The 27153-nt window shown below is 31.5% G+C and overlaps 2 protein-coding genes and 1 long non-coding RNA gene across 5 annotated transcripts; 1 reads left to right on the top strand and 2 right to left on the bottom strand.

The window, feature by feature from the left end:
• Window positions 1-14270: 14270 nt before the first annotated feature.
• Window positions 14271-15206, bottom strand: LOC145966629 (uncharacterized). The gene is made up of 3 exons (XR_014437091.1): window positions 15089-15206; window positions 14562-14745; window positions 14271-14423 (listed from the first exon to the last, which is right to left on the bottom strand). It is a non-coding gene; the product is annotated as an uncharacterized LOC145966629 (long non-coding RNA).
• Window positions 15207-18814: 3608 nt separating this feature from the next.
• On the top strand, window positions 18815-23024 carry Vps4 (vacuolar protein sorting 4). Of its 2 annotated transcripts, XM_083090496.1 has the most exons (7): window positions 18815-18913; window positions 19021-19132; window positions 19266-19642; window positions 19744-20011; window positions 21175-21617; window positions 21984-22080; window positions 22151-23024. In XM_083090496.1, exons 1-7 carry the CDS (start codon window positions 18893-18895, stop codon window positions 22261-22263), a joined length of 1431 nt encoding a protein of 476 aa, XP_082946622.1. In that variant the 5' UTR covers window positions 18815-18892; the 3' UTR covers window positions 22264-23024. The 2 variants fall into 2 exon arrangements, with proteins under 2 accessions (XP_082946622.1, XP_082946623.1); XM_083090497.1 differs by having other exon boundaries at window positions 18830-18913; window positions 21984-23024.
• Pdp (pyruvate dehydrogenase [acetyl-transferring]-phosphatase 1-like protein, mitochondrial) lies at window positions 22682-25016 on the bottom strand. Of its 2 annotated transcripts, none has more exons than XM_083090493.1 (4): window positions 24587-25016; window positions 24277-24418; window positions 23612-24169; window positions 22682-23523 (listed from the first exon to the last, which is right to left on the bottom strand). In XM_083090493.1, the coding sequence occupies exons 1-4, from the start codon at window positions 24716-24718 to the stop codon at window positions 22844-22846; spliced, it is 1512 nt and encodes a 503-aa protein (XP_082946619.1). In that variant the 5' UTR covers window positions 24719-25016; the 3' UTR covers window positions 22682-22843. The 2 variants fall into 2 exon arrangements, with proteins under 2 accessions (XP_082946619.1, XP_082946620.1); XM_083090494.1 differs by having other exon boundaries at window positions 23612-24085; window positions 24587-25015.
• Window positions 25017-27153: the final 2137 nt, after the last annotated feature.

Below are 27153 nucleotides of genomic sequence, written 5' to 3'. Positions count from 1 at the left end.
CTCTCATTATTTTGTACATAAAAGTATTAAGGTAAGATAATCGAAAAATGAATATTTTACTAGATATTTTATGGTTTATGTAAAATTAAGAAATGATTTCAAGCCTCATAACTCGGAAAGTACTTAATGAAAACTAACTTAATTAAAGTGTTTTGGAAAGCTCTCAAGATAAGCTACAAGAATATGCAAAAGCATATAGGGTGTCCCATATAAAAAGTTGGAGGTGACCTTCACATAACCTTGACAACGCTATTCGAGGTCATAATAATGTTGCTGTGTAATGCGCCACATAAAACCCTATAACTTTTGTATGAAACATTTTTTTTTTAAATGCGTATTTTTCGAAATATTAAGGGATTTCCACACTTTTGCTAAACCCTGTATATTAAAATAACACACATACACACACACAGAAATCAATATATAATTATACATAAAACATTGTGAACATTATATATAAGTATGCAAAATGCGCATTTATATATAATTATATGTAACAGTTATTGCACTTATATATAAATACAGGGTGAGCCATTTTAATTAACGCACGCAATTATTTCGGAAACAAAGCATTTTAGAGAAAAATGTTTCAGACAAAAGTTTTATGGTTTCGAAGGGGCCATAAGATGGTATCATTGGTTTGACCTTGAAGAGTTATTTGAAGGTCACATGAAGGTCACCTTCAATTTCTTAAATGGAACCTACTATTTGTCATTGCATATTCTTGTAGCTTATCTCGAGGGCTTTCCAAAACACTATAATTAAGTACCTTTTCGTTAAGTACTTTTTGAGTTATGAGGCTTGAAATAATTTCTTAATTTTACATAAACCGTAAAATATCTTGTAAAATATTCATTTTTCGATTATCTTATCTTAATACTTTTATGTACAAAATAATGAGAGGAATCAATTGGTGTAAAGAAAACACATAGTTGTTTTTAAGAAAAAATATGGAATTGTTAATTGCAAATTATATATTTTTTCTTCAAAACAACTATGTGTTTTCTTTAAACCAGTTGATTCCTCTCATTATTTTGTACGTAAAAGTATTAAGGTAAGATAATCGAAAAATGAATATTTTACAAGATATTTTACGGTTTATGTAAAATTAAGAAATTATTTCAAGCCTCATAACTCGGAAAGTACTTAACGAAAAGGTACTTAATTATAGTGTTTTGGAAAGCTCTCGAGATAAGCTACAAGAATGTGCAAAAATATATAGGGTGTTCCATTTAAAAAAATTGAAGTGACCTTCACGTGACCTTCAAATGACTCTTCAGTGTCAAACCAATGATACCATCTTATGGCCCCCTCGAAACCATAAAACTTTTGTCTGAAACATTTTTCTCTAAAATGCTTTGTTTCCGAAATAATTGCGTGCGTTAATTAAAATGGCTCACCCTGTATAAGTGCAATAACTGTTACATATAATTATATATAAGTGCGCATTTTGCATACTTATACAGGGTGACCCATTTTAACTTAGGCAGCCAAATAACTCGAAAAATAAGCAAGATAGAGAAAAATGTTTTAGACAAAAGTTGTATGGTTTCGAGGGGGCCATAAGATGGTATCATTGGTTTGACCTTGAAGAGTCATTTGAAGGTCACGTGAAGGTCACTTCAATTTTTTTAAATGGAATACCCTATATATTTTTGTACATTCTTGTAGCTTATTTCGAGAGCTTTCCAAAACACTATAATTAAGTACCTTTCCGTTAAGTACTTTTTGAGTTATGATGCTTGAAATAATTTCTTAATTTTACATAAACCGTAAAATATCTTGTAAAATATTCATTTTTCGATTATCTTACCTTAATACTTTTATGTACAAAATAATGAGAGGAATCAATTGGTGTAAAGAAAACACATAGTTGTTTTTAAGAAAAAATATGGAATTGTTAATTGCAAATTACATATTTTTTCTTCGAAACAACTATGTGTTTTCTTTACACCAATTGATTCCTCTCATTATTTTGTACATAAAACTATTAAGGTAAGGTAATCGAAAAATGAATATTTTACAAGATATTTTACGGTTTATGTAAAATTAAGAAATTATTTCAAGCCTCATAACTCAAAAAGTACTTAACAAAAATGTACTTAATTATAGTGTTTTGGAAAGCTCTCGAGATGAGCTACAAGAATGTATAAAAATATATAGGATGTTCCATTTAAAAAAATTGAAGTGACCTTCACGTGACCTTCAAATGACTCTTCAAGGTCAAACCAATGATACCATCTTATGGCCCCCTCGAAACCATACAACTTTTGTCTAAAACATTTTTCTCTATCTTGCTTATTTTTCGAGTTATTTGGCTGCCTAAGTTAAAATGGGTCACCCTGTATATAATGTTCACAATGTTTTATGTATAATTATATATGGATTTCTGTGTTAGTTTAATATATAATTATATACAATAAGTCTTGCGTCATATACAGGGTGATTCAAAATAACCCCTGTGTCCCTGAAATGACATATTCTTGAATCAATTCTAAGACGATTTTTCCTTCGGCAAAATTTCGTCCGAAGCTTAGTTTTTGAATTATTAAAGGAAATAGTTAACGTATGACGGGTCGAATACAAGAGGCAGGCAAGGGTGGCGCGATTCACCGTCAGACGTGGGAGCTTACGCGGGGCGCCTGCTGCGATCAGTTGATCGCTATACACATACAGACACACATGCGAACACATACATTCTCTCTCTGTCTGTCTGTCTGTCTGTCTGTCTGTCTGTCTGTCTGTCTCTCTCTCTCTCTCTCTCTCTCTCTCTCTCTCTCTCTCTCTCTCTCTCATTCGCTCACTCACCTGTAAATTTTTTTTTTTTTTTTTTACGAGAGAGGGGAAAATGCATTTTATGCATACCCACCGGTCGATCCAGTGAGTTATGTGGGACTCGAGTACCAAGTCGAATTACCAACTCGGTACTCCCTACCCACTAAAAACCCCTCTCTTTTCACGAATTTCCTTTCACACACTGTCCCTCTGACTTCCCGAGATCTGTTTTCACATAACGTCAAAAAATAGTTATTATTACCTTATTCGATGACTTTTGATGTATTGCTGTAATTGCTTGAAGGAGAAATGAATTTTCCGATAAATCGTACGTTCTCAAATTTAACGTAGATATCACGTTGCAAAAGACAAGAAATCCACACTAAATTATTAACTGAAAGTTTTTCTTCTTTCATGAACCGTATTCTTTTATTAAACTTTAACGTAATCACATTTATTTACTCACTCGATGAGACGAGAAATTTACTAATGACTCTATCACTAATCACTATTAATCACTGTCGAATAATAATTGTTGGCGATTAAAAATCACTCGATGAAAGAAACACGCGCGGACTCGTTACTACACGACGCGACGACGCGACGACGCGACAATGCGACGATAATTACGACTCGGCGACTGCAAGCAGTTTTTTGTCATGGTAGGTTGCGGCAGGTTAAGGTACTACTGGCGCTATCGAACGCGATCATGTGTTCGATTGAAAAATGCGGTAAACATAATAAACATTTAACATAATAATAATATTAATATGTTAAATGTTTATTATGTTTACCGCATTCTTAGTGCAGTGATTAATAGTGATTAGTGATAGAGTCATTAGTAAATTTCTCGTCTCATCGAGTGAGTAAATAAATGTGATTACGTTAAAGTTTAATAAAAGAATACAGTTCATGAATGAAGAAAAACTTTCAGTTAATAATTTAGTGTGGATTTCTTGTCTTTTGCAACGTGATATCTACGTTAAATTTTAGAACGTACGATCTATCGGAAAATTCATTTCTCCTTCAAGCAATTACAGCAATACATCAAAAGTCATCGAACAAGGTAATAATAACTATTTTTTGACGTTATGTGAAAACAGATCTCGGGAAGTCAGAGGGACAGTGTGTTAAAGGAAATTCGTGAAAAGAGAGGGGTTTTTAGTGGGTAGGGAGTACCGAGTTGGTAATTCGACTTGGTACTCGAGTCCCACATAACTCACTGGATCGACCGGTGGGTATGCATAAAATGCATTTTCCCCTCTCTCGTAGAAAAAAAAAAAAAAAAAATTTACAGGTGAGTGAGCGAATGAGAGAGAGAGAGAGACAGACAGACAGACAGACAGATAGACAGACAGACAGACAGAGAGAGAATGTATGTGTTCGCATGTGTGTCTGTATGTGTATAGCGATCAGCTGATCGCAGCAGGCGCCCCGCGTAAGCTCCCGCGTCTGACGGTGAATCGCGCCACCCTTGCCTGTTTCTTGTATTCGACCCGTCATACGTTAACTACTTCCTTTAATAATTCAAAAACTAAGCTTCGGACGAAATTTTGCCAAAGGAAAAATCGTCTTAGAATTGATTCAAGAATATGTAATTTCAGGGACACAGGGGTTATTTTGAATCACCCTGTATAAACATACAGGGTGTCCTAGACCACCCGTACACCCCTTTTCTTTCAAAAACTAAGCATTTTAGAGAAAAATGTTTCAGACAAAAGTTGTTTGGTTTCGAGGGGACCATAAGATGGTACCATTGGTTTGACCTTGAATAGTCGCTGGAAGATCACATGAAGGTCAACTTAAATTTTTCAAATGGAATACCCTATATATTTTTGCACATTCTTGTAGCTTATCTCGGGAGCTTTCCAAAACACTATAATTAAGTTAGTTTTCATTAAGTACTTTCCGAGTTATGAGGCTTGAAATAATTTCTTAATTTTACATAAACCGTAAAATATCTTGTAAAATATTCATTTTTCGATTATCTTACCTTAATACTTTTACGTACAAAATAATGAGAGGAATCAATTGGTGTAAAGAAAACACATAATTGTTTCGAAAAAAAAAATGTAATTTGCAATTAACAATTACATTTTTTTTTTTTCGATACCGACTCTCGGATCGACGTTGGCGATATCATGGCAACCGACTGTCACTATCCGATCGCGGCGCGACATCGGCCTAAGCGAGGTTAGCCGACTCTTGCCAGATGCCGACTCACGGGTCAATGTTGGCAATACCGTGACAACTGGTGTCCGACATTGACCTGACATTTAAAAAAATATATCAATTTTATTCGTATATTTATTTCGAAATTTTATTACTTTCTTAAAACTGAATTTGTTTCTTAATGATAAATTTGATTCTTAAAATAATTTATGGAAAATTATATATTTGCGCTAGTTATGACATGTAGATAATATATAACACTTAAATTAAATGAAGAAGTAGTCTATCACGTAAGGCAGTTGGCTTACGATCCAGAGGTCCCGAGTTCGAGTCCCACCAAGGTAAGTGTGTTTTTCAAATACGAGAAAACATTTAATCCATTACAAAAAACGCTAATTTTCAGATAGATTCATCATATAGGCTGTATCTTAAAAAACAAACGTAGTAAAAAAAAGTAATAAAATTTCGAAATAAATATACGAATATAATTTTTTTTTATGTCGGGTGAATGTCGGAAATCAATGTCGGAAATCAATATATATATATACACGTGATTACAAAGGATATCGTACTGTATCTAGTTAAATGTAAGACAATAAAAATGCGATGTAACACTTAATAAATAATTTGTAACAAGCACGCAACAATAAAAAACAAAAAACCTATATTTGTTACTTTCATTATAAAAATATACCTTTATATAATAATATACAAATATATATATATATATATATATATATATATATATTCATATCCATTTATACATAAGCATATCTGTTTTTATATGGACAAAATTGATATATAAGTTTGTATAATAGTAGATATAATCAGTTTTGTCTAATTATATATGAAAAATTTTTTACCGGATACGATATAACATATATTACATTAACATATATTACGATATAACATATGACATATATGTCATTTTAGAAGAAAATTGTAATTAACTTGCCGATAATATTCTTATTTAGCACTTGTAATAATCAATTTTGTTGCATTTATATAATATTAATAAAAGTAAGCGCAAATCTTGTGCAGTTTCTGCTATCAATTTGCCATTATGTTGCATGCGCAGATTCTGCTCGGTTTCTGCTGGCAATCTAACATCAAATTGCATCGCGCAGATCCTGCTCGGTTTCTGCTGTAAATTTGCCATCAGATTGCGTGCACAGATTCTGCTCGAGTTCTGCCGACAATCTGTTGTCAGATCATGTTTTACAGATTCTGCTGACAATATGTTGTCAGGTTAGGTTTTACAGATTCTGCCGACAGTCTGTTGACAGGTTATGTTTTACAGACTCTGTCGCCAAAACAAAAGCTTAATGCGGACACAGATGGCTACGGTTCTGATATGGAAATCTGATCGAATTTGCTGCCAATCTGCTGCCAACCTGCTAAAATTTTGCTTACTGGGTATCAATTATTAAATATTTCGAATCAACCATTCTTTTCATTATTGAGATTTTTTTAAATTTGTAGTTAAGCAATCGATAAAATTTGTTGATAATTTGTAGTAAAGCAATCGATAAAATCTGTTTTATTTATAATTTGATAAAGGAATATAATTAAATAACTAAGTAGTAACTATATATATTCAGGATACTCAAGAAGCGGTAATTATGCTTATAAAATGTTCTGTTTGTTAATAATCATTTTTTTAAAATGTAATTTGTTATTGATGACGTTAGTAAGATCATAAATAAAGCAATTGAAGTTTTAATACAGTCAATGTAGTGGTGGAGATATACATATATTAACACAACAAAGTCAGTTAGCGGATGTTAAACGTCGTGGAAGGATTTCTAGCAAACTTGACCAAATTACAAAAACCTAAATATATTGGAAAAATTTTTTAAACTTTACATTGAGACATTATCATTATTAATATTTTAATAACTATTTTTCAGTGACGTGCATCATTACACAAAAAATGGAACAGGTTTTACATATAGCAAGCTCTTGTTTCTTGGACAATGCAACTGATAGCTGTTGCACAGTTCGTTGGAAGAATAAAACAATGTATTACATTATTTCCGTCTTTAATTTGGCCATTTAAATATTTCTAGTCAGCTTTCAAACAAATGGCTGTAATTGTCTTTACTACTCTGCGAGGTGCAATACTTATTAAAAATAGGGAAAAGAACAGAGTTAAACCTATTTCTAATTTATAGCCCTGTCTAGACTGAAGGATGATCTTACTTGTAGCTCATTCTAGTGAGTAATGTAAACGAGTAAAAATAGTTAGCTTTTAAAAACTGTTTGTTTTATAGGCTAGATACTAAAATTATTATCGGTTTTATTTAAGGTCAATAATACTAATATAACATAACACAAAAATTGTGCAGTGTAAACAGACGAAAATATAAGTCGGATAAGCCACAAGTAAAATCATCCTCCAGTCTAGAAACAGAGCATATATACTACAGAGATATCATTTCCTTTTCTAATTGCAAAATGTTTTTTGTTCTTTTAATTTCGTTTCCATTTATTTTTTGATGTTAATAAATACATGAAATTTTAATTTATATATATGAAACAGTTTTTGTATTATTAAGTCATTCCATTTGTGCTTAATAAAATTATTTCTATTCCAAAACGCTCTTGTTACAATTGCTGCCTATGTTCTCTTCCTCAATCTCCTTTTAAGATTATCTGTGAAATTATCTGGTTTAATTAGTGTCCATTCTGCACTTGAAAATAACAAATCAAATGTTTCTAGTTTTTCTTCATTGTGTTGACTTTTGGAAGTATAATCATCGTTCACATTTGTATCAGTCTCCTTCTTCGTCGGATTCTGAGATAGCTTCAATTAGAACAGCATTTAATTTTAGAGACAAAAGGAAGTTAGGCTCTGCGCACAATAGAAAGAGAAAAAGAGAAGAGAAGAGTTCCTTCCTCTTTCTCTCGTTCTATAAATTTAATATTTAATATTTAATATTTAATATTTTTCCTATTGTGCGTAGGGCCTTAGCATGTACATGATGTAGGTCAGGGACGTCTCCTTCCGCCTCTAGGCCCTGTACTAATAATTATTAATAAATTAATAAAAATTGTTTTCCAAATAATTAAATATCTTGGAACTGATTTTCCAAATCATTTTGAATCTAAAAAAAAAATCAGTTAATGTCTGCCAACTATATGCTTAAATAATTTTTATTAATTATTAATTATGTACTCTTTTCCAAATTATAAAAATGATTTTCTAAATTTCTCCAAATGATTTCCAAACGATTAGAAATACTTATGAAAAGAAAAAAAACAATTGTCTGCCAAATATATTGTGCTACTGAGTTATATACTATAATACTATACTGAAGAGCTCTCTCCCTTGTCTGACGTTATTATTTTTACTTGGTGTTTACTAGGTTCGACTAAGGGCTGCGTTCGTTAAGGAATCAAAATGATCCAGATTAAAATGATCCTGCGCTGTGAGTGGTCAAATCTGAAATTTCATTAAATAAATATTAATAAAATTTCAGATTTGACCAAACAGCACAGGATCATTTTAATCTGGATCATTTTGATTTTTTCGTGAAAGCAGCCCTGAATGTTAGGCTGCGTTCGGAAACGTCCCCCAAGTGCATTCACTCTCTTTCTATATCACTGAGATAGAAGTGATACAGAGAGAGAGAGAGAGAGAGAGAGAGAGAGAGAGAGAGAGGGAATGCACTCGGGGATGTTTCCGAACGCAGCCTTATTTACTAATTCTTATGCATGGTTTTCATAGGGTATTTATGCAAGCAGGTGTTAAAAATTTATAAATCTTGTTCTACTTGTGTACAATCTATAAAATTAGATTCTTCTGTTACACCTCCAGTGTCACAATCAGTGGACATAAAATCAAGAGGTGGACTAATACATTCCAATTTAAGATTTTTTAACTTGATTCGTCACGTCGAAACGTGTTTTGCCAAATATGCTTCTTGTAAATATGTTTTCGATCTTACGTTGGATGAAGTTCTTTCCACACATAAGTTTACTTTCCCTTGCATGGAACATGCCTCCGAGATTTTGTCATATGCTATTTTGTATTACATACGTTTAAGAATGAGGCAAAATGCCTATCAAGAAAATCTTAAAATGCCGAAAAACAACGCCGCAAAAAAAAAATATCTAAATGGACTAAACATTAAAATAAATTATTATTTACAGACCGTTTTAATTTAATTTTTTTCCCCAACAATTTAATTATCTTATTTTGAATTTCAGTGATACTTAAATATGCATCTATCTTTATCCTTCTTTCTAAATAAAAAAAGACATATTTAAAGTTAAAATAACGTTGATGCAATCGGGCCTTATAAGAACAAAAATCGTGTATATTTATCTCACAATCAGTGCTGATTGGATTAACAAATTGTTTAGTTCATTTTTATGTATAGAATTTACGAAGGTTAATTCATTTATTTATTTATCTAAAATATTATTGTCATATACGTTTTATTTGCTATTTTTCTTTCTCGACTCGAGTATTATTTGCAATATTTTAATATATATTTGAGCAATTAATTTGAAAATACAATATGCGTACTCTTTCTTCGATCGCTACGCCACCCTGTGAGCACAAGTCGAAATAATTTTGAGATCGACAAGCGAACCATTTTCAGGACCTTCGTTTCAAGACTTGTGTATAAAGCCATAATCACACTACGGGTTGCGGCTTCAGTTGCGGTTGGAATTGACCAATCAGAATAAAGTAATTTGCGACCTGGCTACTCTGATTGGTCAATTCCAACCGCAACCGAGCCTGCAACCCGTAGTGTGATTACGGCTTAAGACCGTGGTCCAGATATAGGCCTGGTTTACACCGACCGTTTAATACGCGTATCAAATGTTATGTTCGTACTAAATGTATGGTGTAAATAATGCCATTTGAGTTGGTACGATACGCATCGAGAAGGCGTATCGTATCAAATAATACGCGTATCAAGCATATGTGTGGCGCTGTAAACATTTGTGCATCAAAGAACGAAGGATTATGGCCTATGGCAGAGAACTAAACGTAAGCGCTTACGTCTGTCGTAGTCGTATACGTAAAGTAAGGCAGAGAAAATACGTAACTATGTAAGTCGTGTGTACGAAAAGTGTAAACAAGTGTGTTTTACATCAGACAAGGTAAATAAAAACATGTAAATATATATTTTAATAATTTATAAGTAAATATACTAAAATAAAATAAAAGTAGCTTTACTTATAAAGGCAATGATTTATTTATAAATAAATTGCCTTTATAAGTAAAGCTACTTTTATTTTATTTTAGTATATAGTATTTATTTATAAATAAATCATTGCCTTTATAAGTGAAGCTACTTTTATTTTATTTTAGTATATTTACTTATAAATTATTAAAATATATATTTACATGTTTTTACTTACCTTGTCTGATGTAAAACACACTTATTTGCACTTTTCGTACACACGACTTACATACCCACACAGAAAATAATATCTATTAGATATCTATTAGATATTCTCAATGGACATTAGGGATATCCATGAATATATAGGAAACATTTATTAGACGTGCTTTAGATATCCAGATGTCCGCCATTCGAGATCTCATAAATATCCATAGGATATCTACATAAATATCCATTATATATTCATACAATATCTAGTGGATATTTCTGTAGATATCCATTGCATGTATACTGGATATTCATCAGATTTCTGCGTGGATATTTATTCAATGTTCCATAAATATCTACAGGATATGTAAACCAATATACTGTAAATATCTATACAATATTCAGTGGATATTTATTATATATAGATACATGTAGATACCATATATAACGGAATTTAAAAAAAAATTAACCGTCTGCGGTTAATTATATGGAGCTCTGGAGCTCCTCGCAAAAGCTAGAGGACATGCGGCTATAATAGTCTGCGCTCTTTGACCGATAAGCCGTGACTCGTGGGACCTGTGCTGCGGCCTTATATACTGTCTTAGATGGATCCCACTTTCGGGTTAGGCGTTTTCCTTTTCGCCACCTAGCGGCGAGGCATGAAGCTCGTGGAAGTATATGAATATCCATTGGATATCTTTGGTAGATTTTCAGTAGATATGGATATGTGGATTTTATATGGATATCCAATGGATATCCTTGATAGATTTTCAGTGGACATGGATATGTAGACAATAAAATGGATGTCTAATGGATATCCTTGGTAGATGTTCAGTGGACATGGATATGTGGACAATATATGGATGTTCAATGGATATCTTTAGTAGATTTTCAGTAGATATGGATATAGGGATTTTATATGGATATTCAATGGATATCATCATTGGTTATTCAGGAAATATAAACATTTTAGACATCTATTAGATATCTATTGGTTATCCATAGTGGATATGGACATTAAATGGATATGTAGATATCCAGTAGATATCCATTAGATATTTTCTTCTGTGTGGGTAGTTACGTATTTTCTCTGCCTTACTTTACGTATACGACTACGACAGACGTAAGCGCTTACGTTTAGTTCTCTGCCATAGGCCTATTCAGTGTTGGCATGCGGGGCCGGTTTTTCGCGCATGCGCGACAGTACTGGCGGCTAACCAGCGATGTATCACATGTGGAAGATTTGGCGGGCTCGAGGAAAATTACGTGGCATACAGACATAGTTGAGTGAGACACAGTTTATTAAAAGTTTTGTGATATTTAATAAATAGTCGTGAGTTATTCGTATAGTGTATGATAAAAATGTGTGCTGTTGATCAATTTTCTGAGAGAAAATTTTTTCGGGCGACCAGTGGCACACCTTTTTGTCTGTATTAGATACTTCATTGAGGCTTCGTTTGCCGCGCATGCGCGAAAAACCGGCCCCGCATGCCAACTAGAGACCTATAATCAGAGATGCGCCAATGACGAACAGTTTTTGATGGTCACTGTAAAATCACGTGGTTTTTTCGCCATCTTGTACCCCATGACGTCATTAATGACGTTACTGATGACGTTACTGATGATTATTGACGTCATGCTAATTGTTGCTCGTGTTAAATCTGAGTAAGATCTTGTTTTTTCATATATTATGTAATATTATAAGTTCATAACATAATAATCTCAATTAGCTTACATAAATTTTTTTTAAATTAAGAAAGATTGTTTTGCTAGGAACAAGCACGGCTGTGTTCCAAAATTCACTGCCAGTACTGAAAATTTATAGTGTACGTCACGTAAACTATAGATTTTCAGTACTGGCAGTAAATTTTGGAACGCAGCCCACATGTGATGTCAATGACGTCATAGGGTACAAGATGGCGGATAGAAATCGTGGTGGGGAGTCATTGGCGCATCTCTGATTATAGGTCTCTACAGCCCACATGTGATGTCAATGACGTCATAGGGTACAAGATGGCGGATAGAAATCGTGGTGGGGAGTCATTGGCGCATCTCTGATTATAGGTCTTTAATGTTTATGGAATCCGAAAAATAAATATTAGAAAAAAAACTGGTCGAAGTAATGCGAACTAAGAAGCGACGAATTACGAATTACGAATGATATACAATGAATCGCGAATAGTGTGGAAGGTTTACACTGAAGAATAACGAATCTCTCTGAATGTCCAACGAATCTCTATGAATCACGAATTACGAATCGCGAATTATGCGTCGTCTACAATGAGATTTTAAGGAGACTTAAGGCGTAAGATTTAAGGAGACTTAAGGCGTAAGACTTAAGAAATTGAGCAATTACAGTCGAGTATTCTCTTAATACTTGACTGTGATTGGTCAATTTCTTAAGTCTTACGCCTTAAGTCTCCTTAAAATCTCATTGTAGACGACGCTTTATGAATCACGCATAGTCTGGCGCTAGCTTAAGGCGTAAGACTTAAGAAATTGACCAATCACAGTCGAGTATTCTCTTAATACTTGACTGTGACCTAGTTTACACTCGTCTAGTTTCCACCGAGGCGTTAATTCGCATCTAGTGCGGCGTAGAATCAAATTTAAGTCGAAGGAAACGCGACTAACCGTACTCATTTCACTCCCGCTTCGCTCTACAAGCTTTATCGGAGTGGCAGCGAACTGATACCAAATTTAGTCCGTGGAAACGCTTGATAATAAATAGTGCCAACCTTTACTTTTCATGCTAACCTTGATTGATATATGTGATACATATGATTATATGATTGATTATATGTGATACATTTAACTCATAATTAAGTAAAATTGTTTTAATATTCATTTTCTTTTTATCCAACTGTGTGCACTATATATATTTAGAGGTTAGATCACATACTGTATTACATTCAACAAAAGTTAAGTTAGCTGCACTGAAATTTAATCTTCCTCACTTCTATTCTACTTTCGATGGAAACAGTATGTTAAATCCGATGCGCACCGAAGCAGAATCGGATTGAAAACTTCGGTGGAAACTAGACCACTGTTAAATCGGTTGGTACGCGCATCAAGTTGATGCGGACTAGAGATTCGTATTAAGTTAGCCGGAAATTTTTCAGCCAACCAAAAATCTCCTTATGGAATCGTTTGTATTTCGTATGAAGATGTTTGAAGTGTGATTAAAAACGTTTGTGAGTAATTAGAATAATTATAAAAAATTAATCATTTTTACAGTATGTAGTTAGCCAACATAACTAAATATTAAAAATTCTCCTTATGAATCGTTTGTATTTCGTATGAAGAGTTTTGAAGTATAATTAAAAAGGTTTGTGAGTCATTCGTTTAATTTTAATTAAATTTTTTTATATTGTGAAGTTAGCCGGAAGCTATATAAAATGGACGCCGTCCTGTGATTGATCGATTTGTTTATGATAAATACTAAAATTTTTTCATGTGTACTGACTTTGGTCCATATTCTGAATCCTCTTTTATTGATAAAAGAGGATTCAGAATATGGACCTTTAAGTGTAAGCAAAACGAGCAAATTTATCTCTTTTGTAACTTTTAATCCATGACTAATTTATTATTAATTCCGCATAATCGCATAATATATCATGGATCGTGGATAAGCGTAGATAATTGAAATATGTTTTTCTACCAATAAATAAGTAAATCTTTTATAATTGTTTTATAATGTAGTCATCATTCAGAAAATGATCACAATTTGTGATTATGTATTTAATTGTTATTTTATATTCGCTTTCAAATAATAAACTATATAATAATAAAATTTATATAAAAAGATGGTATATATATATATATGTATATATATATATATATGTGTAATATTAATACAATACTACAATAAAATATTACATTTCTGTTTTTCATGTCCAGGTAATGCTTGAGTGAAATGATTGTGATGAAAAGTTTTGATCGATAATATACATAAAAATTCTGACGAAAACATTGGCAGAGAGAAAACGAATATTGTATTTGTGACAAAGTGCTTTTGATTTATGAATCAATCCCATAACATTACGGATTTCATTACAATTTACTACAAGAAGTTGCACCAGATATTATGTAGTATTCATCTATTATGGCTATATTAGCTTCTTTCTGAAAAATTGACAATAATTAACAAAGTAATCAATAATAATCAATAATAATTAACAAAAAAAATGATAACATAAAAAAATATGCTAAAAATATGCGCTTATATATATTATATATTTGAAAATACAAAAGAAGACTTACTTCCGATAAGGCATGGGCAACTTTCAAGTTTTCGGATGCAAAAATAATAAAATCTACAGAGATATCTATTTTTGTTCTTACAACATCAGCAATGGATTCATATTGATATATGCCATCTCCTCTCTCTCGCATTTTGATGTAAGCCTTCCGATATTCTGTGACATAACTCAGCCGATCTTACTATCTGTAGAAACAGATTTTATATCAGAAATATATATTTATATAGCAAAAATTATATATTAAATATTACTACAGTCCAGAAAATTATAATATACTTAGCATAAAACTGATTTTTTATACAAGCTATAAAAAAATTCTATATTTTTTACTTTTATTTTTTCACAAGAAATTATTTTGTCAATTATAATTAATTGGATTACATATATTACCATCTTTTTATATAAATTTTATTATTATATAGTTTATTATTTGAAAGCGAATATAAAATAACAATTAAATACATAATCACAAATTGTGATCATTTTCTGAATGATGACTACATTATAAAACAATTATAAAAGATTTACTTATTTAGTGGTAGAAAAACATATTTCAATTATCTACGCTTATCCACGATCCATGATATATTATGCGATTATGCGGAATTAATAATAAATTAGTCATGGATTAAAAGTTACAAAAGAGATAAATTTGCTCGTTTTGCTTACACTTAAAGTCAGTACACATGAAAAAATTTTAGTATTTACCATAAACAAATCGACCAATCACAGGACGGCGTCCATTTTATATAGCTTCCGGCTAACTTCACAATATAAAAAAATTTAATTAAAATTAAACGAATGACTCACAAACCTTTTTAATTATACATACTTCAAAACTCTTCATACGAAGTACAAACGATTCATAAGGAGAATTTTTAATATTTAGTTATGTTGGCTAACTACATACTGTAAAAATGATTAATTTTTTATAATTATTCTAATTACTCACAAACGTTTTTAATCACACTTCAAACATCTTCATACGAAATACAAACGATTCCATAAGGAGATTTTTGGTTGGCTGAAAAATTTCCGGCTAACTTAATACGAATGGACTAGAGACCTATAATCAGAGATGCGCCCGTAGACCTTATCTGTAAGGTCTATGGATGCGCCAATGACTTCCCACCACGATTTCTATCCGCCATCTTGTACCCTATGACGTCATTGACATCACATGTGGGCTGCGTTCCAAAATTCACTGCCAGTACTGAAAATCTATAGTTTACGTGACGTACACTATAGATTTTCAGTACTGGCAGTGAATTTTGGAACACAGCCGTGCTTGTTCCTAGCAAAACAATCTTTCTTAATTTAAAAAAAATTTATGTAAGCTAATTGAGATTATTATGTTATGAACTTATAATATTACATAATATATGAAAAAACAAGATCTTACTCAGATTTAACACGAGCAACAATTAGCATGACGTCAATAATCATCAGTAACGTCATCAGTAACGTCATTAATGACGTCATGGGGTACAAGATGGCGGAAAAACCACGTGATTTTACAGTGACCAATAAAAAACTGTTCGCCATTGGCGCATCTCTGATTATAGGTCTCTAATGAACATCTATGGCCGGTATTCATAGTCCGGTCTTATATTTAAGATCGTCTTTAGTTCATCTTCAGATAATCCATAGCCAATAAAATGATACATACAATATCTAGAGATGAACTTAAGACGATCTTATGCGTCATCTACAATGAGATTTTAAGGAGACTTAAGGCGTAAGATTTAAGAAATTGACCAATTACAGTCGAGTGTTCTCTTAATACTTGACTGTAATTAGTCAATTTCTTAAGTCTTATGCCTTAAGTGTCCTTAAAATCTCATTGTAGACGACGCTTTAAATATAAGAACGGACTATGAATACCGGCCTATGTTCTCTTATGTCTTCTACAAATTCAAGCACGCGATTTGTCCAGCTCTCCATTGTCTCTCTCTTCATTATAATTGATGCATTAACCTATCAAAGAGAAACACGGACTAATTACGCATAGACCGGTATTCATAGTCCGATCTTATATTTGAGATCGTCTTAAGTTCGAGCTTGAAATGCTACACAGCCATTTGATTGGTTGAATGAGGTCTTAAGGTGAAAGCACATAAAATTGCATAGGCGCATAACCATAAGCATAAGAAAATTGATTGGTCCACAAATATATGCATAAGAAAATGAACCAATCAATTTTCTTACGCTTATGGTTATGCGCTCCTGTAATTTTATGTGCTTCCACCTTTAGGGTGCGTCCCGATGGAGAAAGAAATAGCGGAACGGAATAGTAACGGAAAAGTAACTATATGATGGCTAACCAATCAGAATGATTCCGTTCCGCCTTTACGTGACCGGGTTCCCCATGGCAAACATTTTACGGAACGGAATGAAAACGGAAATTATGTACTACATAATATCATCATGTATTACATAGATATATCATGTCTGTGATAACCTATAACCTGGTGAAGCAATTTACTGAAATCACGTGTAATAAAATAATTAACATTATGTTATCAATGGCTGCGTTCAGCAGAAAAAGCTGCTTTGCAACTGTTATAAAATTCGTGAGCCTGATTGGTGTATGCTCTTAATTTTGACTGAATATAAGAGCATACACCAATCAGATTCACGAATTTTACAACAGTTGCAAAGCAGCTTTTCCTGCTGAACGCAGCCAATAATTAACATTATATTATATAATTAACATTAATATTATCATTAATGATTTTTTAATTAATTTTATTATTAACGCGACATGGTAAATATTCATTATATTATATTAATACATGATGACATTATGTAGTACATAATTTCCGTTTTCATTCCGTTCCGTAAAATGTTTGCCATGGGGAACCCGGCCATGTAAAGGCGGAACGGAATCATTCTGATTGGTTAGCCATCATATAGTTACTTTTCCGTTACTATTCCGTTCCGCTATTTCTTTCTCCATCGGAACGCACCCTTTAAGCGTCGTCTACAATGAGATTTTAAGGAGACTTAAGGGGATCCTAAAGTGACTTTTTTACCGATATAACATTATATTTCTTTTGTACCGAAATCTTTTTATTAATTGCACAGAATAGTAAATGCTTCTCCACGATTAAAGTACACACAGAAACAAACCGGGAACCTCCCGATTTTATGTTAAAAAACAAGAAAAATTGAAAAATTACAATTTTTTTATCGGCTTCTGTAACAATATTTGCTTTGTATGTACAAAATAAGATAGGTCCCCGCTAGATATTGCACGAAGGAATATAAATAAACTTTTAGAAATGAGTTTATTTATATTCCTTCGTGCAATATCTAGCGGGAACCTATCTTATTTTGTACATACAAACTGCAAAACTTTTATATTAAGCAAATATTGTTACGACTTTTTTACGATTTTTCAATTTTTTTGGTTTTTAACATAAAATCGGGGGTTCCCGGTTTGTTTCTGTGTGTACTTTAATCGTGGAGAAGCATTTACTATTCTGTGCAATTAATAAAAAGATTTCGATACAAAAAGAAATATAATGTTATATCGGTAAAAGAGTCACTTTAGGATCCCCTTAAGGCGTAAAACTTAAGAAATTGACCAATCACAGTCAAGTATTAAGAGAATACTCGACTGTAATTGGTCAATTTCTTAAATCTTACGCCTTAAGTCTCCTTAAAATCTCATTGTAGACAACGCTTAAGTCAACCTCGGACCAGACTTAAGACAATCTTAAATATAAGATCGGACTATGGCCGGTATTCATAGTTCGTTCTTATATTTAAGATCGTCTTAAGTTCATCTTTAGATATTGTATGTATCATTTTATTGGCTATGGATTATCTGAAGATGAACTAAAGACGATCTTAAATATAAGACCGGACTATGAATACCGGCCTATGAATACCAGCCATAGTGTAGCGCGACACGAATGGATTGATTCGTAACGATTCGTCTCCTTTGAGTTTCGTCAAAAAGCCGCTCGGTTAGCGAATCAGTGCGAATGACGAATCGCGCATGACGAATCGACGAATTTTCCCTCCACATTATTCGCGAACGTTATACGAATCACGCATCACGATTCGCGAAAACGTGCATAGTCTGGCGCTAGCTTTTAGTCATGGCTGCGTTCAGCAGAAAAAGCTGCTTTGCAACTGTTGTAAAATTCGTGAGTCTGATTGGTGTATGCTCTTAATTTTGACTAAATTTAAGAGCATACACCAATCAGATTCACGAATTTTACAACAGTTGCAAAGCAGCAAGGCTGCTGAACGCAGCCATTTTCAATCTATGTTAAGTCTTCTTACTCATACTTCATGACTCATGCCTTATAGAAAGTTAACATGGCTTCGGCGATATTGCAGGTGAGTGCAAAATAAATTATAGATTGTTTCACTGATAGAGTAAGAGTATCCATAAATCTGACATATACTGTTAACATAAATAAATTCACATAACAATGATTTTATAGAAAGCCATTGATCTTGTGACAAAGGCTACAGAAGAGGATCGTAATAAAAACTATGAGGAGGCTCTTAGATTATATGAGCATGGTGTCGAATATTTTTTGCATTCAATCAAATGTATGAGCATTTATATAAAGTTACATATTATTGCTCTAATATATTAGGTCTACTAAAACATAAAGTATTTCGTTATTTAACAAAAATGATTATATGAAGTTAGTGCAATGGATATTTTTATAATGGTTTTCAGACGAGACACACGGAGATAAAGTAAAAGAAAGTATAAGAGCAAAATGTATGCAATATCTAGAAAGAGCAGAAAAATTAAAAGCCTATTTGAAGAAGAGTAAGAAAAAGCCAATTAAAGCTGGAGAAGATAATACCAAGAATGAAGATAAAAAAAGTGACAGTGGTGACAGTGATACTGATAGTGACCCTGAAAAGAAAAAATTGCAGAGCAAGTTAGAAGGTATTATAATAAACGAAAACACAAATGTTAAATGGAGTGATGTGATTGGTCTTGATGGAGCCAAAGAAGCTTTAAAAGAAGCTGTTATTCTACCAATGCATTTTCCTTATCTCTTTACTGGAAGACGCATACCTTGGAAGGGTATTCTATTATTTGGAGTAAGTATATTCTACAATTTGATAAAATTAATTTAATACATATCTTCTATCTTCTGATTTAAAATATATTTTTAATGATTTTTTTTTTTGAACATTTGTAGCCACCAGGTACTGGTAAATCATATTTGGCAAAAGCAGTGGCAACAGAAGCTAACCAAGCTACTTTCTTTTCTGCATCATCATCAGATTTAGTGAGCAAATGGTTAGGAGAATCCGAGAAACTTGTAAAAAATTTGTTCGAATTAGCACGACAAAAGGAACGTAGTATTATATTTATTGACGAGATAGATTCTTTGTGCTCATCACGTTCAGACAATGAGTCAGAATCTGCAAGGAGGATAAAAACAGAATTTCTTGTTCAGATGCAAGGTATACTCTAAGAATTAATTTTTATTAACTAAAATTGGAGATATAAAAAAATCGATTTTTAAAATGGAAAACTATTGAAAAAAACATGTTTTTTATAGTATTATTTAAATATATTATTTTTTTCTTTTTTGTTAATAAAAAAATTTTTATATTTTTATTCTTTTATTCTTAATATTTTTAATTTACATTTGTTCAAAAGTAACTTTAATAAAATTAATTAGACTTTTGTAATAAATTACATCAAACATGGTATGATTCTGATAATTTTCAGAGAGAGAGAAAGAGAGACATGTATAATAAAAATTTTTATGATGTATTTAATTGAAAATTATCTGAATTACATTTGATATCATTTTAATTGTAAAAGTTTTATTTATCTATTAAATTTATTTAAAAAAAAAATTAAAAATATAAGAATTTTAATTGTTTCTTATTGTATTAAAATATGATTTAAATACATCTTTTAAAGTATGTTCATTTTATATTAAAAAGTAACTAAAATATTTTTCACAATTATATATATACAAATATTTATATATAAATATATAAATATATATATATATATATATATATATATATATATATATTAATTATATATATAATTATATATATATATATATATATATATATATATATATATATATATATTAATTATATATAAAATATATATATATATATATATATATATATATAAATATTAGCAAATACTATCAAAATTATAAATATTTTTGTGTCTGTAATGAAGACTATTCATTCAATTCATTTTAATTTGTTTTTTTAAGAATTTACCTTCATTCAATTTTGATTTGTTTTTTGGGAATTTATCTTTATTAAAAATAGTAATTACCTAACTATATAACCAGTTGGAATGTGATCTACATTTAAAATAATAGTGGTTAATCCAAATCTATTATTTAAAAAATCAAAAATAATAAAAAGTCAATTTGCAATATCTCATAATATATTAGAAAGATAATATTTCAAAAAATCAATTTTAATGTTAATATATTTGAAAAAGAATGAAGGTTTAAAAAAAGGGGCATGGTTTTTTTTCACAAAAAACCATATATTGTGAAATAAAACTTCCTCTTTACATTTCTAGCCAAAGTAAACAAGCATAACAATTTTGTTACATTAATATTTTTTTCTACTTCCAAAAAAAGGTGTAGGAAACAATAATGAGAATATACTTGTACTGGGAGCCACCAACATACCTTGGGTTTTGGATTCTGCAATCAGACGAAGATTTGAAAAGAGGATTTATATTCCCTTGCCTGAAAAACAAGCGCGCGCTGCAATGTTTAAACTCCACTTGGGTAATACATCACATTGTTTGATAGAAGAAGATTTTAAGAAATTGGCAGCATCTACTGATGGTTATTCAGGAGCCGATATAAGCATCATTGTACGGGATGCTTTAATGCAACCGATCCGGCAAGTACAAACGGCTACACATTTTAAGCGCGTTACAGGACCGTCACCGAAGGATCCTTCTATTATTGTCAATGATTTACTCACTCCATGTTCTCCTGGCGATCCAGCTGCTATAGAAATGAATTGGATGGAAATAGATAGTGACAAATTGTTTGAGCCACCAGTTACTATGGTAAATTTTTTTTACTTTTCTATTTCTTTTTATAGGTCTTATAGTTAAATGTTCTAATGTTTTTTTCATACTTTCCAGCAATAAAATAGTTTAAACATACTATTACTTTATTTATTATAATCTAATAATAATTTTATATAACATCCTAATAATCTAATGATAATTTTATATAACACTCATATTTATAAAAATATTTAGATATCAAAATCTCATAAACAAAGTATAATCACATCTGAGAAGAATTTTATTTATTTATTTTGAGATCTTCTAAATTTATATTTTACATTAGAATGTTTAACCTTGAAATATCCTGTATATTTACGAAAAAAAGATATATTTTAATATGTAATATTATTGTCATTTTAGAAAGATATGTTAAAATCACTAGCAACGACCCGTCCTACTGTGAATGAAGAAGACTTGGCAAAGCTAGAAAAATTTAAAGAAGATTTTGGTCAAGAAGGTTGAGAAATATCTTTGAGCTTTTTCATAATTAAGTAAACAGATTTATAATTCAATTTAAATATTTTTAGTTATCCACGCTCGCCTTAATCTTCTTATAACAACATTCGACTTAAATGTCTATATAAATATACTCGAAAGTGAGTTTTTTCTCCTTTTATTTCCCTTTTTAAGCGCAAAATAAATGCAACCTGGTATTGTATAAGCTTATTGCTTATTTACTTAGCGAAAATAATACATAAATTAAGAAAAATGAACCATATGTATTTTGAGATAAAAATTCTTAGATTTGTAAAACAGAAAAAAAGAGGTAAATTATTTTTATTGTGAAATGCGAAGTAGAAAGATGATGATAAGGTATATGACAAACTTTGTGTTTAATGATTTATTATGTAATTACTGATATGTATCTAACAATTTAATTGTGTAAATCACATATTTATATAGATTTATATATAGATTTTAGTCATTTCTTTATCACTTTCGATTATGGTCTTAACTGCTCTTGTGTATTATTCGATTCTAATTCGTGCGGTTTCAACAGTGATCGGAAATCGAATCGCGCGGATAGATAATTTAAGGAATTCACTAACAAAAAAAAATAGATCATAATGAGTATTATGTAATACACTGAGTGTTACATACATATGTATTGCCAATATTCAGAATGATGTTTTCATGTAAATTCTTTTTATTGTTAATTAAAAATAAATAACAAACTATATACTAATATATTTAAAAAGTAGTAAGAGTTTGCGACAATTTTAGGGAGGACAATGCCTTAAAAATTCTGAATCCATATAAACGACCGTTATGGTAATATCATCGCGAAATATCCGTACTACTTCGCTCGGCAGAGTTAATAATTGCGACAATTTGACATGATCTATTCCATACTCTGTACCACCTAAGGCGTTTCTCAGTAAATGCGTCGCTGCATTGTTATCAAGAGGTTTTTTTTTTAAGCCCTCCTTACGTTGCAGCAACATCTCGTTTATATCTAACAATTTCATATTTTTACGAGGTAATCTCAATGGACTAAGTGTAACTTTGCCGCTCATATGTTCTCCTACTAAGCGTACAGCTTGCAATGGTGAAATCAGTTCCCATAATCCATCACTAGCTATTATAAGAAACTTGTCTCTAGGCGTCAATCTATGATATTTGACATCTGGATTGGCTGTTAAGTATGGTGGTGTATGATAATTCGGAGGAATCGCTGTCTTTCCAAAAATCGGCACAATTTTTTTCATAACATCCTTTTTCCATTTATAGCGAAAATCACCTAGCGAACGAAGTGGCGCTAATTGTCCGAGCAGTCTTTCCATCTTAATCACAGTTGATCTCTCATTTAATGGATGTTCCGACATAATTCTTTCTACCTCCGCGCGATTGTCGGTATTATGCTCTACCGTCATTATTTTAGCCGACCATCCATCATTTTCTAAACAATAAATTTTATTAATGTATTTTTTAATCGTAATTAATATTAAAGGAACAAAAAGATAATAAAACAAAAAAAAACATCGAACCTGAGAGTACTCCTAGTACAGCTTTACAATCGCCAACGCCAGCAACATGGAGATGAGGACCATCTATATGTGCCACAACAGCTACTGTACCTGACATTGCAACAGCAAGAGTTCTTGCATCTTTCTTATTCAGTTGTAACAAAGCTTCATTCGATAAATCATTATCTAATCTAAGAAATGCATTTTCCAGAGCTTTTTCCATTTGAAATTCTTTTCTGTTACCAGATTGTACCAAATCTCTTACAAAATTTAAAAAGCTTTCCTGGTAAAGATCTCTAATCTCTGCTACAAATTCTACTTTATCATTGAAAGTTTGAAGCAATTCTAATTTTTTGTCAGAATCAATAGAATTTAAATATTGTTGCAGTAATTTTGGTGGTAATAAACATGCTGATATGTAACGAAATAGTCTTTTTGATACCACTTGTGCACAGGCACCACCACCATGACCATCGAAAACTCCCAATAATACACCTATAAATAAGAAATTGGAAACATAACTAGTTATAATATATTTGTAGTAACATGAATCACTCACGAATCTGCGAATGTTAGAGCCTGGCAATAAAATTATGTCTTTAAATTATCTATGTAAATAAGAGTTAGATTATATTCTTTGAAACAGATAATTTAAGAAATTTAATTACAGGTTTGCTCCTATATACCTTTAGTTAATAAACATTGGGCTTCGGCTCGTGTATCTTCTATAGGATTATTAGATGCCAATTGATTAGAATCGTAATATTTTACAGAACTCAAACCAGAAAATTCTTTGGTATACTCGTTAGCTTGCAAAACATTTGTGACCTGTAACAGAATAACATGCATAATGTGTATATATAAAAATATACAATATATAAAATAATATATAAAAATATATAACAAATATATATAAAGATTAAACGTATAAATATATTAAAAAGATATATATAAATAATATAATGAAAAAAAAAGAATTAATAAGCATAAATGAACCTCTTGCGGAGTAAGCCGTGGTAATGCCGTATATAATCGTTGGAAACTTCTGTTACCGCGGGACTTGCTTGTTTTAACACATACATGTCGAAAACTTTTAACAAAATTAAAGTCAATTTTTTGTAAAACCATTCCGAATATAGAGCACCTTGCAACTGTGTTAATATTTTATTCTTTCTTCGTTTTTCCGCTACATTTTCTCTATTTCTTATAGGTTAAAGCTATATAAATACATAATAATGTGCGTTTGAATTCGTTATCCAAGAACTTCCTTATATATCAGAATTTATACGCAATTTAATAATAAAATGAGTTTTTTCTTTTTGAAAATTAATTAAAGAGGCTAAAGTTTGTCGAACAATAATACGATTCATGTATGTTTTATTATTGTTTTATAATGGCCGTGTCAGTGGGTCTGTTCTTTTTAGCTGCACTGCTGCACTAGTGCAATAAGTTGGAAAGAGACAAACATACTTTCTTAATTAATTGCACTAGTGCAGCAGTGCAGCTAAAAAGAACAGGCCCAGTATATACAGGCTGTGTTCCAAAATTCACTGCCAGTACTGAGAATCTATAGGGTGCTTTCCAATTACAATATCCCTAGACACTTTCGTGCACACAGTGACACAAAGTGCGTTCCAATTGCCATAATTGTGACCAGAGAGAAGAATGAGAGGTGTCACGGTCCGCTTTTAGGTGATCCCTGAAAGCGATACGCCCTCTGTGGACCTTGAAAACGTGCACCTAAACTACGAAGCCAAGGTGCACGAATGTTCTCAGAGGGTAACATATAAGGTGCACAATTTCTGGTTCTATTCCGTACTATGTGCACATAATGCACAGACATCTATACTATATACTAGACCGCTAACTTGCGTCAAATACATGTCCACGAAATTTATGTACTAAATTCTCACGCATGCGTAACGTTGGTGGACAGCAGTCACGTTTGTGATTGGTTGATGTTATGTACAATGTACATAAGTGTAATTTGTGTATAAACTTACAGTTGAATATAAGTTATTTTTAAATAATATATAATGTTCTTCATTTTTAATTATTTATTACAGCCTTTAAAGATAAAATATATCAAAATATATTTAAAAGGTATATGATATAATTAAAATCAAGATTAAAAATATATATAGAAGATTAAAAATATATAAAGATTAAAAATATATGTATATAACATTTATATATATATTTATATTTATTTTATTACAAAATTAAAAGTTTATAATGTAAAAAGTACAAGTTTTAAGGTGAAAACTTAAATATTAACTGGCTACAAGTGTCCACCATATTAGTTTTCCACCAATATTACGCATGCGCGACCGCCATCCCTGGCGAAAATAAGAAACTTTATAAAGCGTTAATAACCGTTGAGTGAGGGTTTTCTGAGAGTTTATATGCTTTTCAAACTTTGTAAGAGCACTTACATAACGCTGTTGGGTTTTGAATGCTTATCAAACGCTGCAGTGTTGCAATTTTTGTTCTACAAACTCTTTATATAATGTTACATGAAAGTTTTGCAATGCTGAGGTAACATTTTTCAGAGTACGTTCAGTAAACGTTGATACATCTTCGTGTACAGAGTTTACTATCAGACTTTTCAAACGTTTAACAAACACTTTTTCCAATACCGTTTTTTCACTTTCAGCAAATACTTTTTCAATGTGGCGAATTGTACGGCGTTTACACAAACGGCTTGGAAACGCCTAAGAAACGCCTAAGAAATGTAATAGTACATGTGTATATAGAATATGCTTCCTCGCTTTGCCGCTATGCGGCGCTGCATCAAATTAGCTAACTCGTATTCAACTTTCCGTCATAAAGTGTATATAAAGAACTGATACTAACACGATCCGAAGTTTATTTTTTCTTTTAAGGACCGTCTACGATGGAAGTAATATGGAGTGGACGGTGGAGTAAGGCGTAAGCGAATGATTCTTTTCCATTTCGCATTACTCTTAGTCTTACTCCACCGTCCACTGCACCGATATTATTTTCATTGTAGACGGTTCTTTAGTCAGTTTAATTTAATAAACTGATTTAATTTAAAATAATTTATTTAATAATCTGGATCGCTTGTTGGGATTCAGAATATGGAACAGATTATTTGAAATTAAACGGATAAATGGGAGATAGCCTATTTATTGCGTATATTAAAAATAAAATATAAATAAAAATAAAATTATTCTTATGGCCGAGTGTATTTATATACTTTTATAAATGTCCAAGATATTCACTTATCAAAAATGAAAAAAGTAATATGTCTCGAAAGTTCATGAAATTTTCACATAGATTCCACGTAGATTCTAGTACCGTTTTTGAGCGGATTATCCACTCGAATATCCACGTAGATTCAACGATATTAATCTACGTGGTAATAACGTGGATTTCACGTACTGTTTTTGTCGGGTAATCGCTTAATAGAGGATGCACGCAGTTTCCAAAGATGAAATTAAACACTTAATAGAGGATCTATAAATGTTTAAAGAACTCTTTGCATACGCCATGTAAACGCTATGCAAACTCTCAAAAACGCTATGTACAAACATCTTTCA

This window comes from Camponotus vicinus, unplaced genomic scaffold (genome assembly GCF_025532165.1).
Source record: "Camponotus vicinus isolate PSW18456_S1 unplaced genomic scaffold, iyCamVici1.0 SCAF_2, whole genome shotgun sequence".
NCBI classification, from domain to species: Eukaryota; Metazoa; Arthropoda; class Insecta; order Hymenoptera; family Formicidae; genus Camponotus; species Camponotus vicinus.
This window is presented reverse-complemented; position numbering and strand designations above follow the sequence as displayed.

What these genes read in the sequence shown, in the direction of transcription:
- Vps4 (XM_083090496.1), top strand. Translation starts at nt 18,893, where the DNA reads ATGGCTTCGGCGATATTGCAG. An exon ending in ATTTCTTGTTCAGATGCAAG is followed by an intron (nt 20,012 to 21,174) that starts GTATACTCTAAG and finishes TTCCAAAAAAAG; the next exon opens with GTGTAGGAAACAATAATGAG. An exon ending in TTGAGCCACCAGTTACTATG is followed by an intron (nt 21,618 to 21,983) that starts GTAAATTTTTTT and finishes TTGTCATTTTAG; the next exon opens with AAAGATATGTTAAAATCACT.
- Pdp (XM_083090493.1), bottom strand. Translation starts at nt 24,718, where the DNA reads ATGGTTTTACAAAAAATTGACTTTAATTTTGTTAAAAGTTTTCGACAT. An exon ending in CCAATGTTTATTAACTAAAG is followed by an intron (nt 24,170 to 24,276) that starts GTATATAGGAGC and finishes TTTTATTGCCAG; the next exon opens with GCTCTAACATTCGCAGATTC. An exon ending in TGTACTAGGAGTACTCTCAG is followed by an intron (nt 23,524 to 23,611) that starts GTTCGATGTTTT and finishes TTTATTGTTTAG; the next exon opens with AAAATGATGGATGGTCGGCT.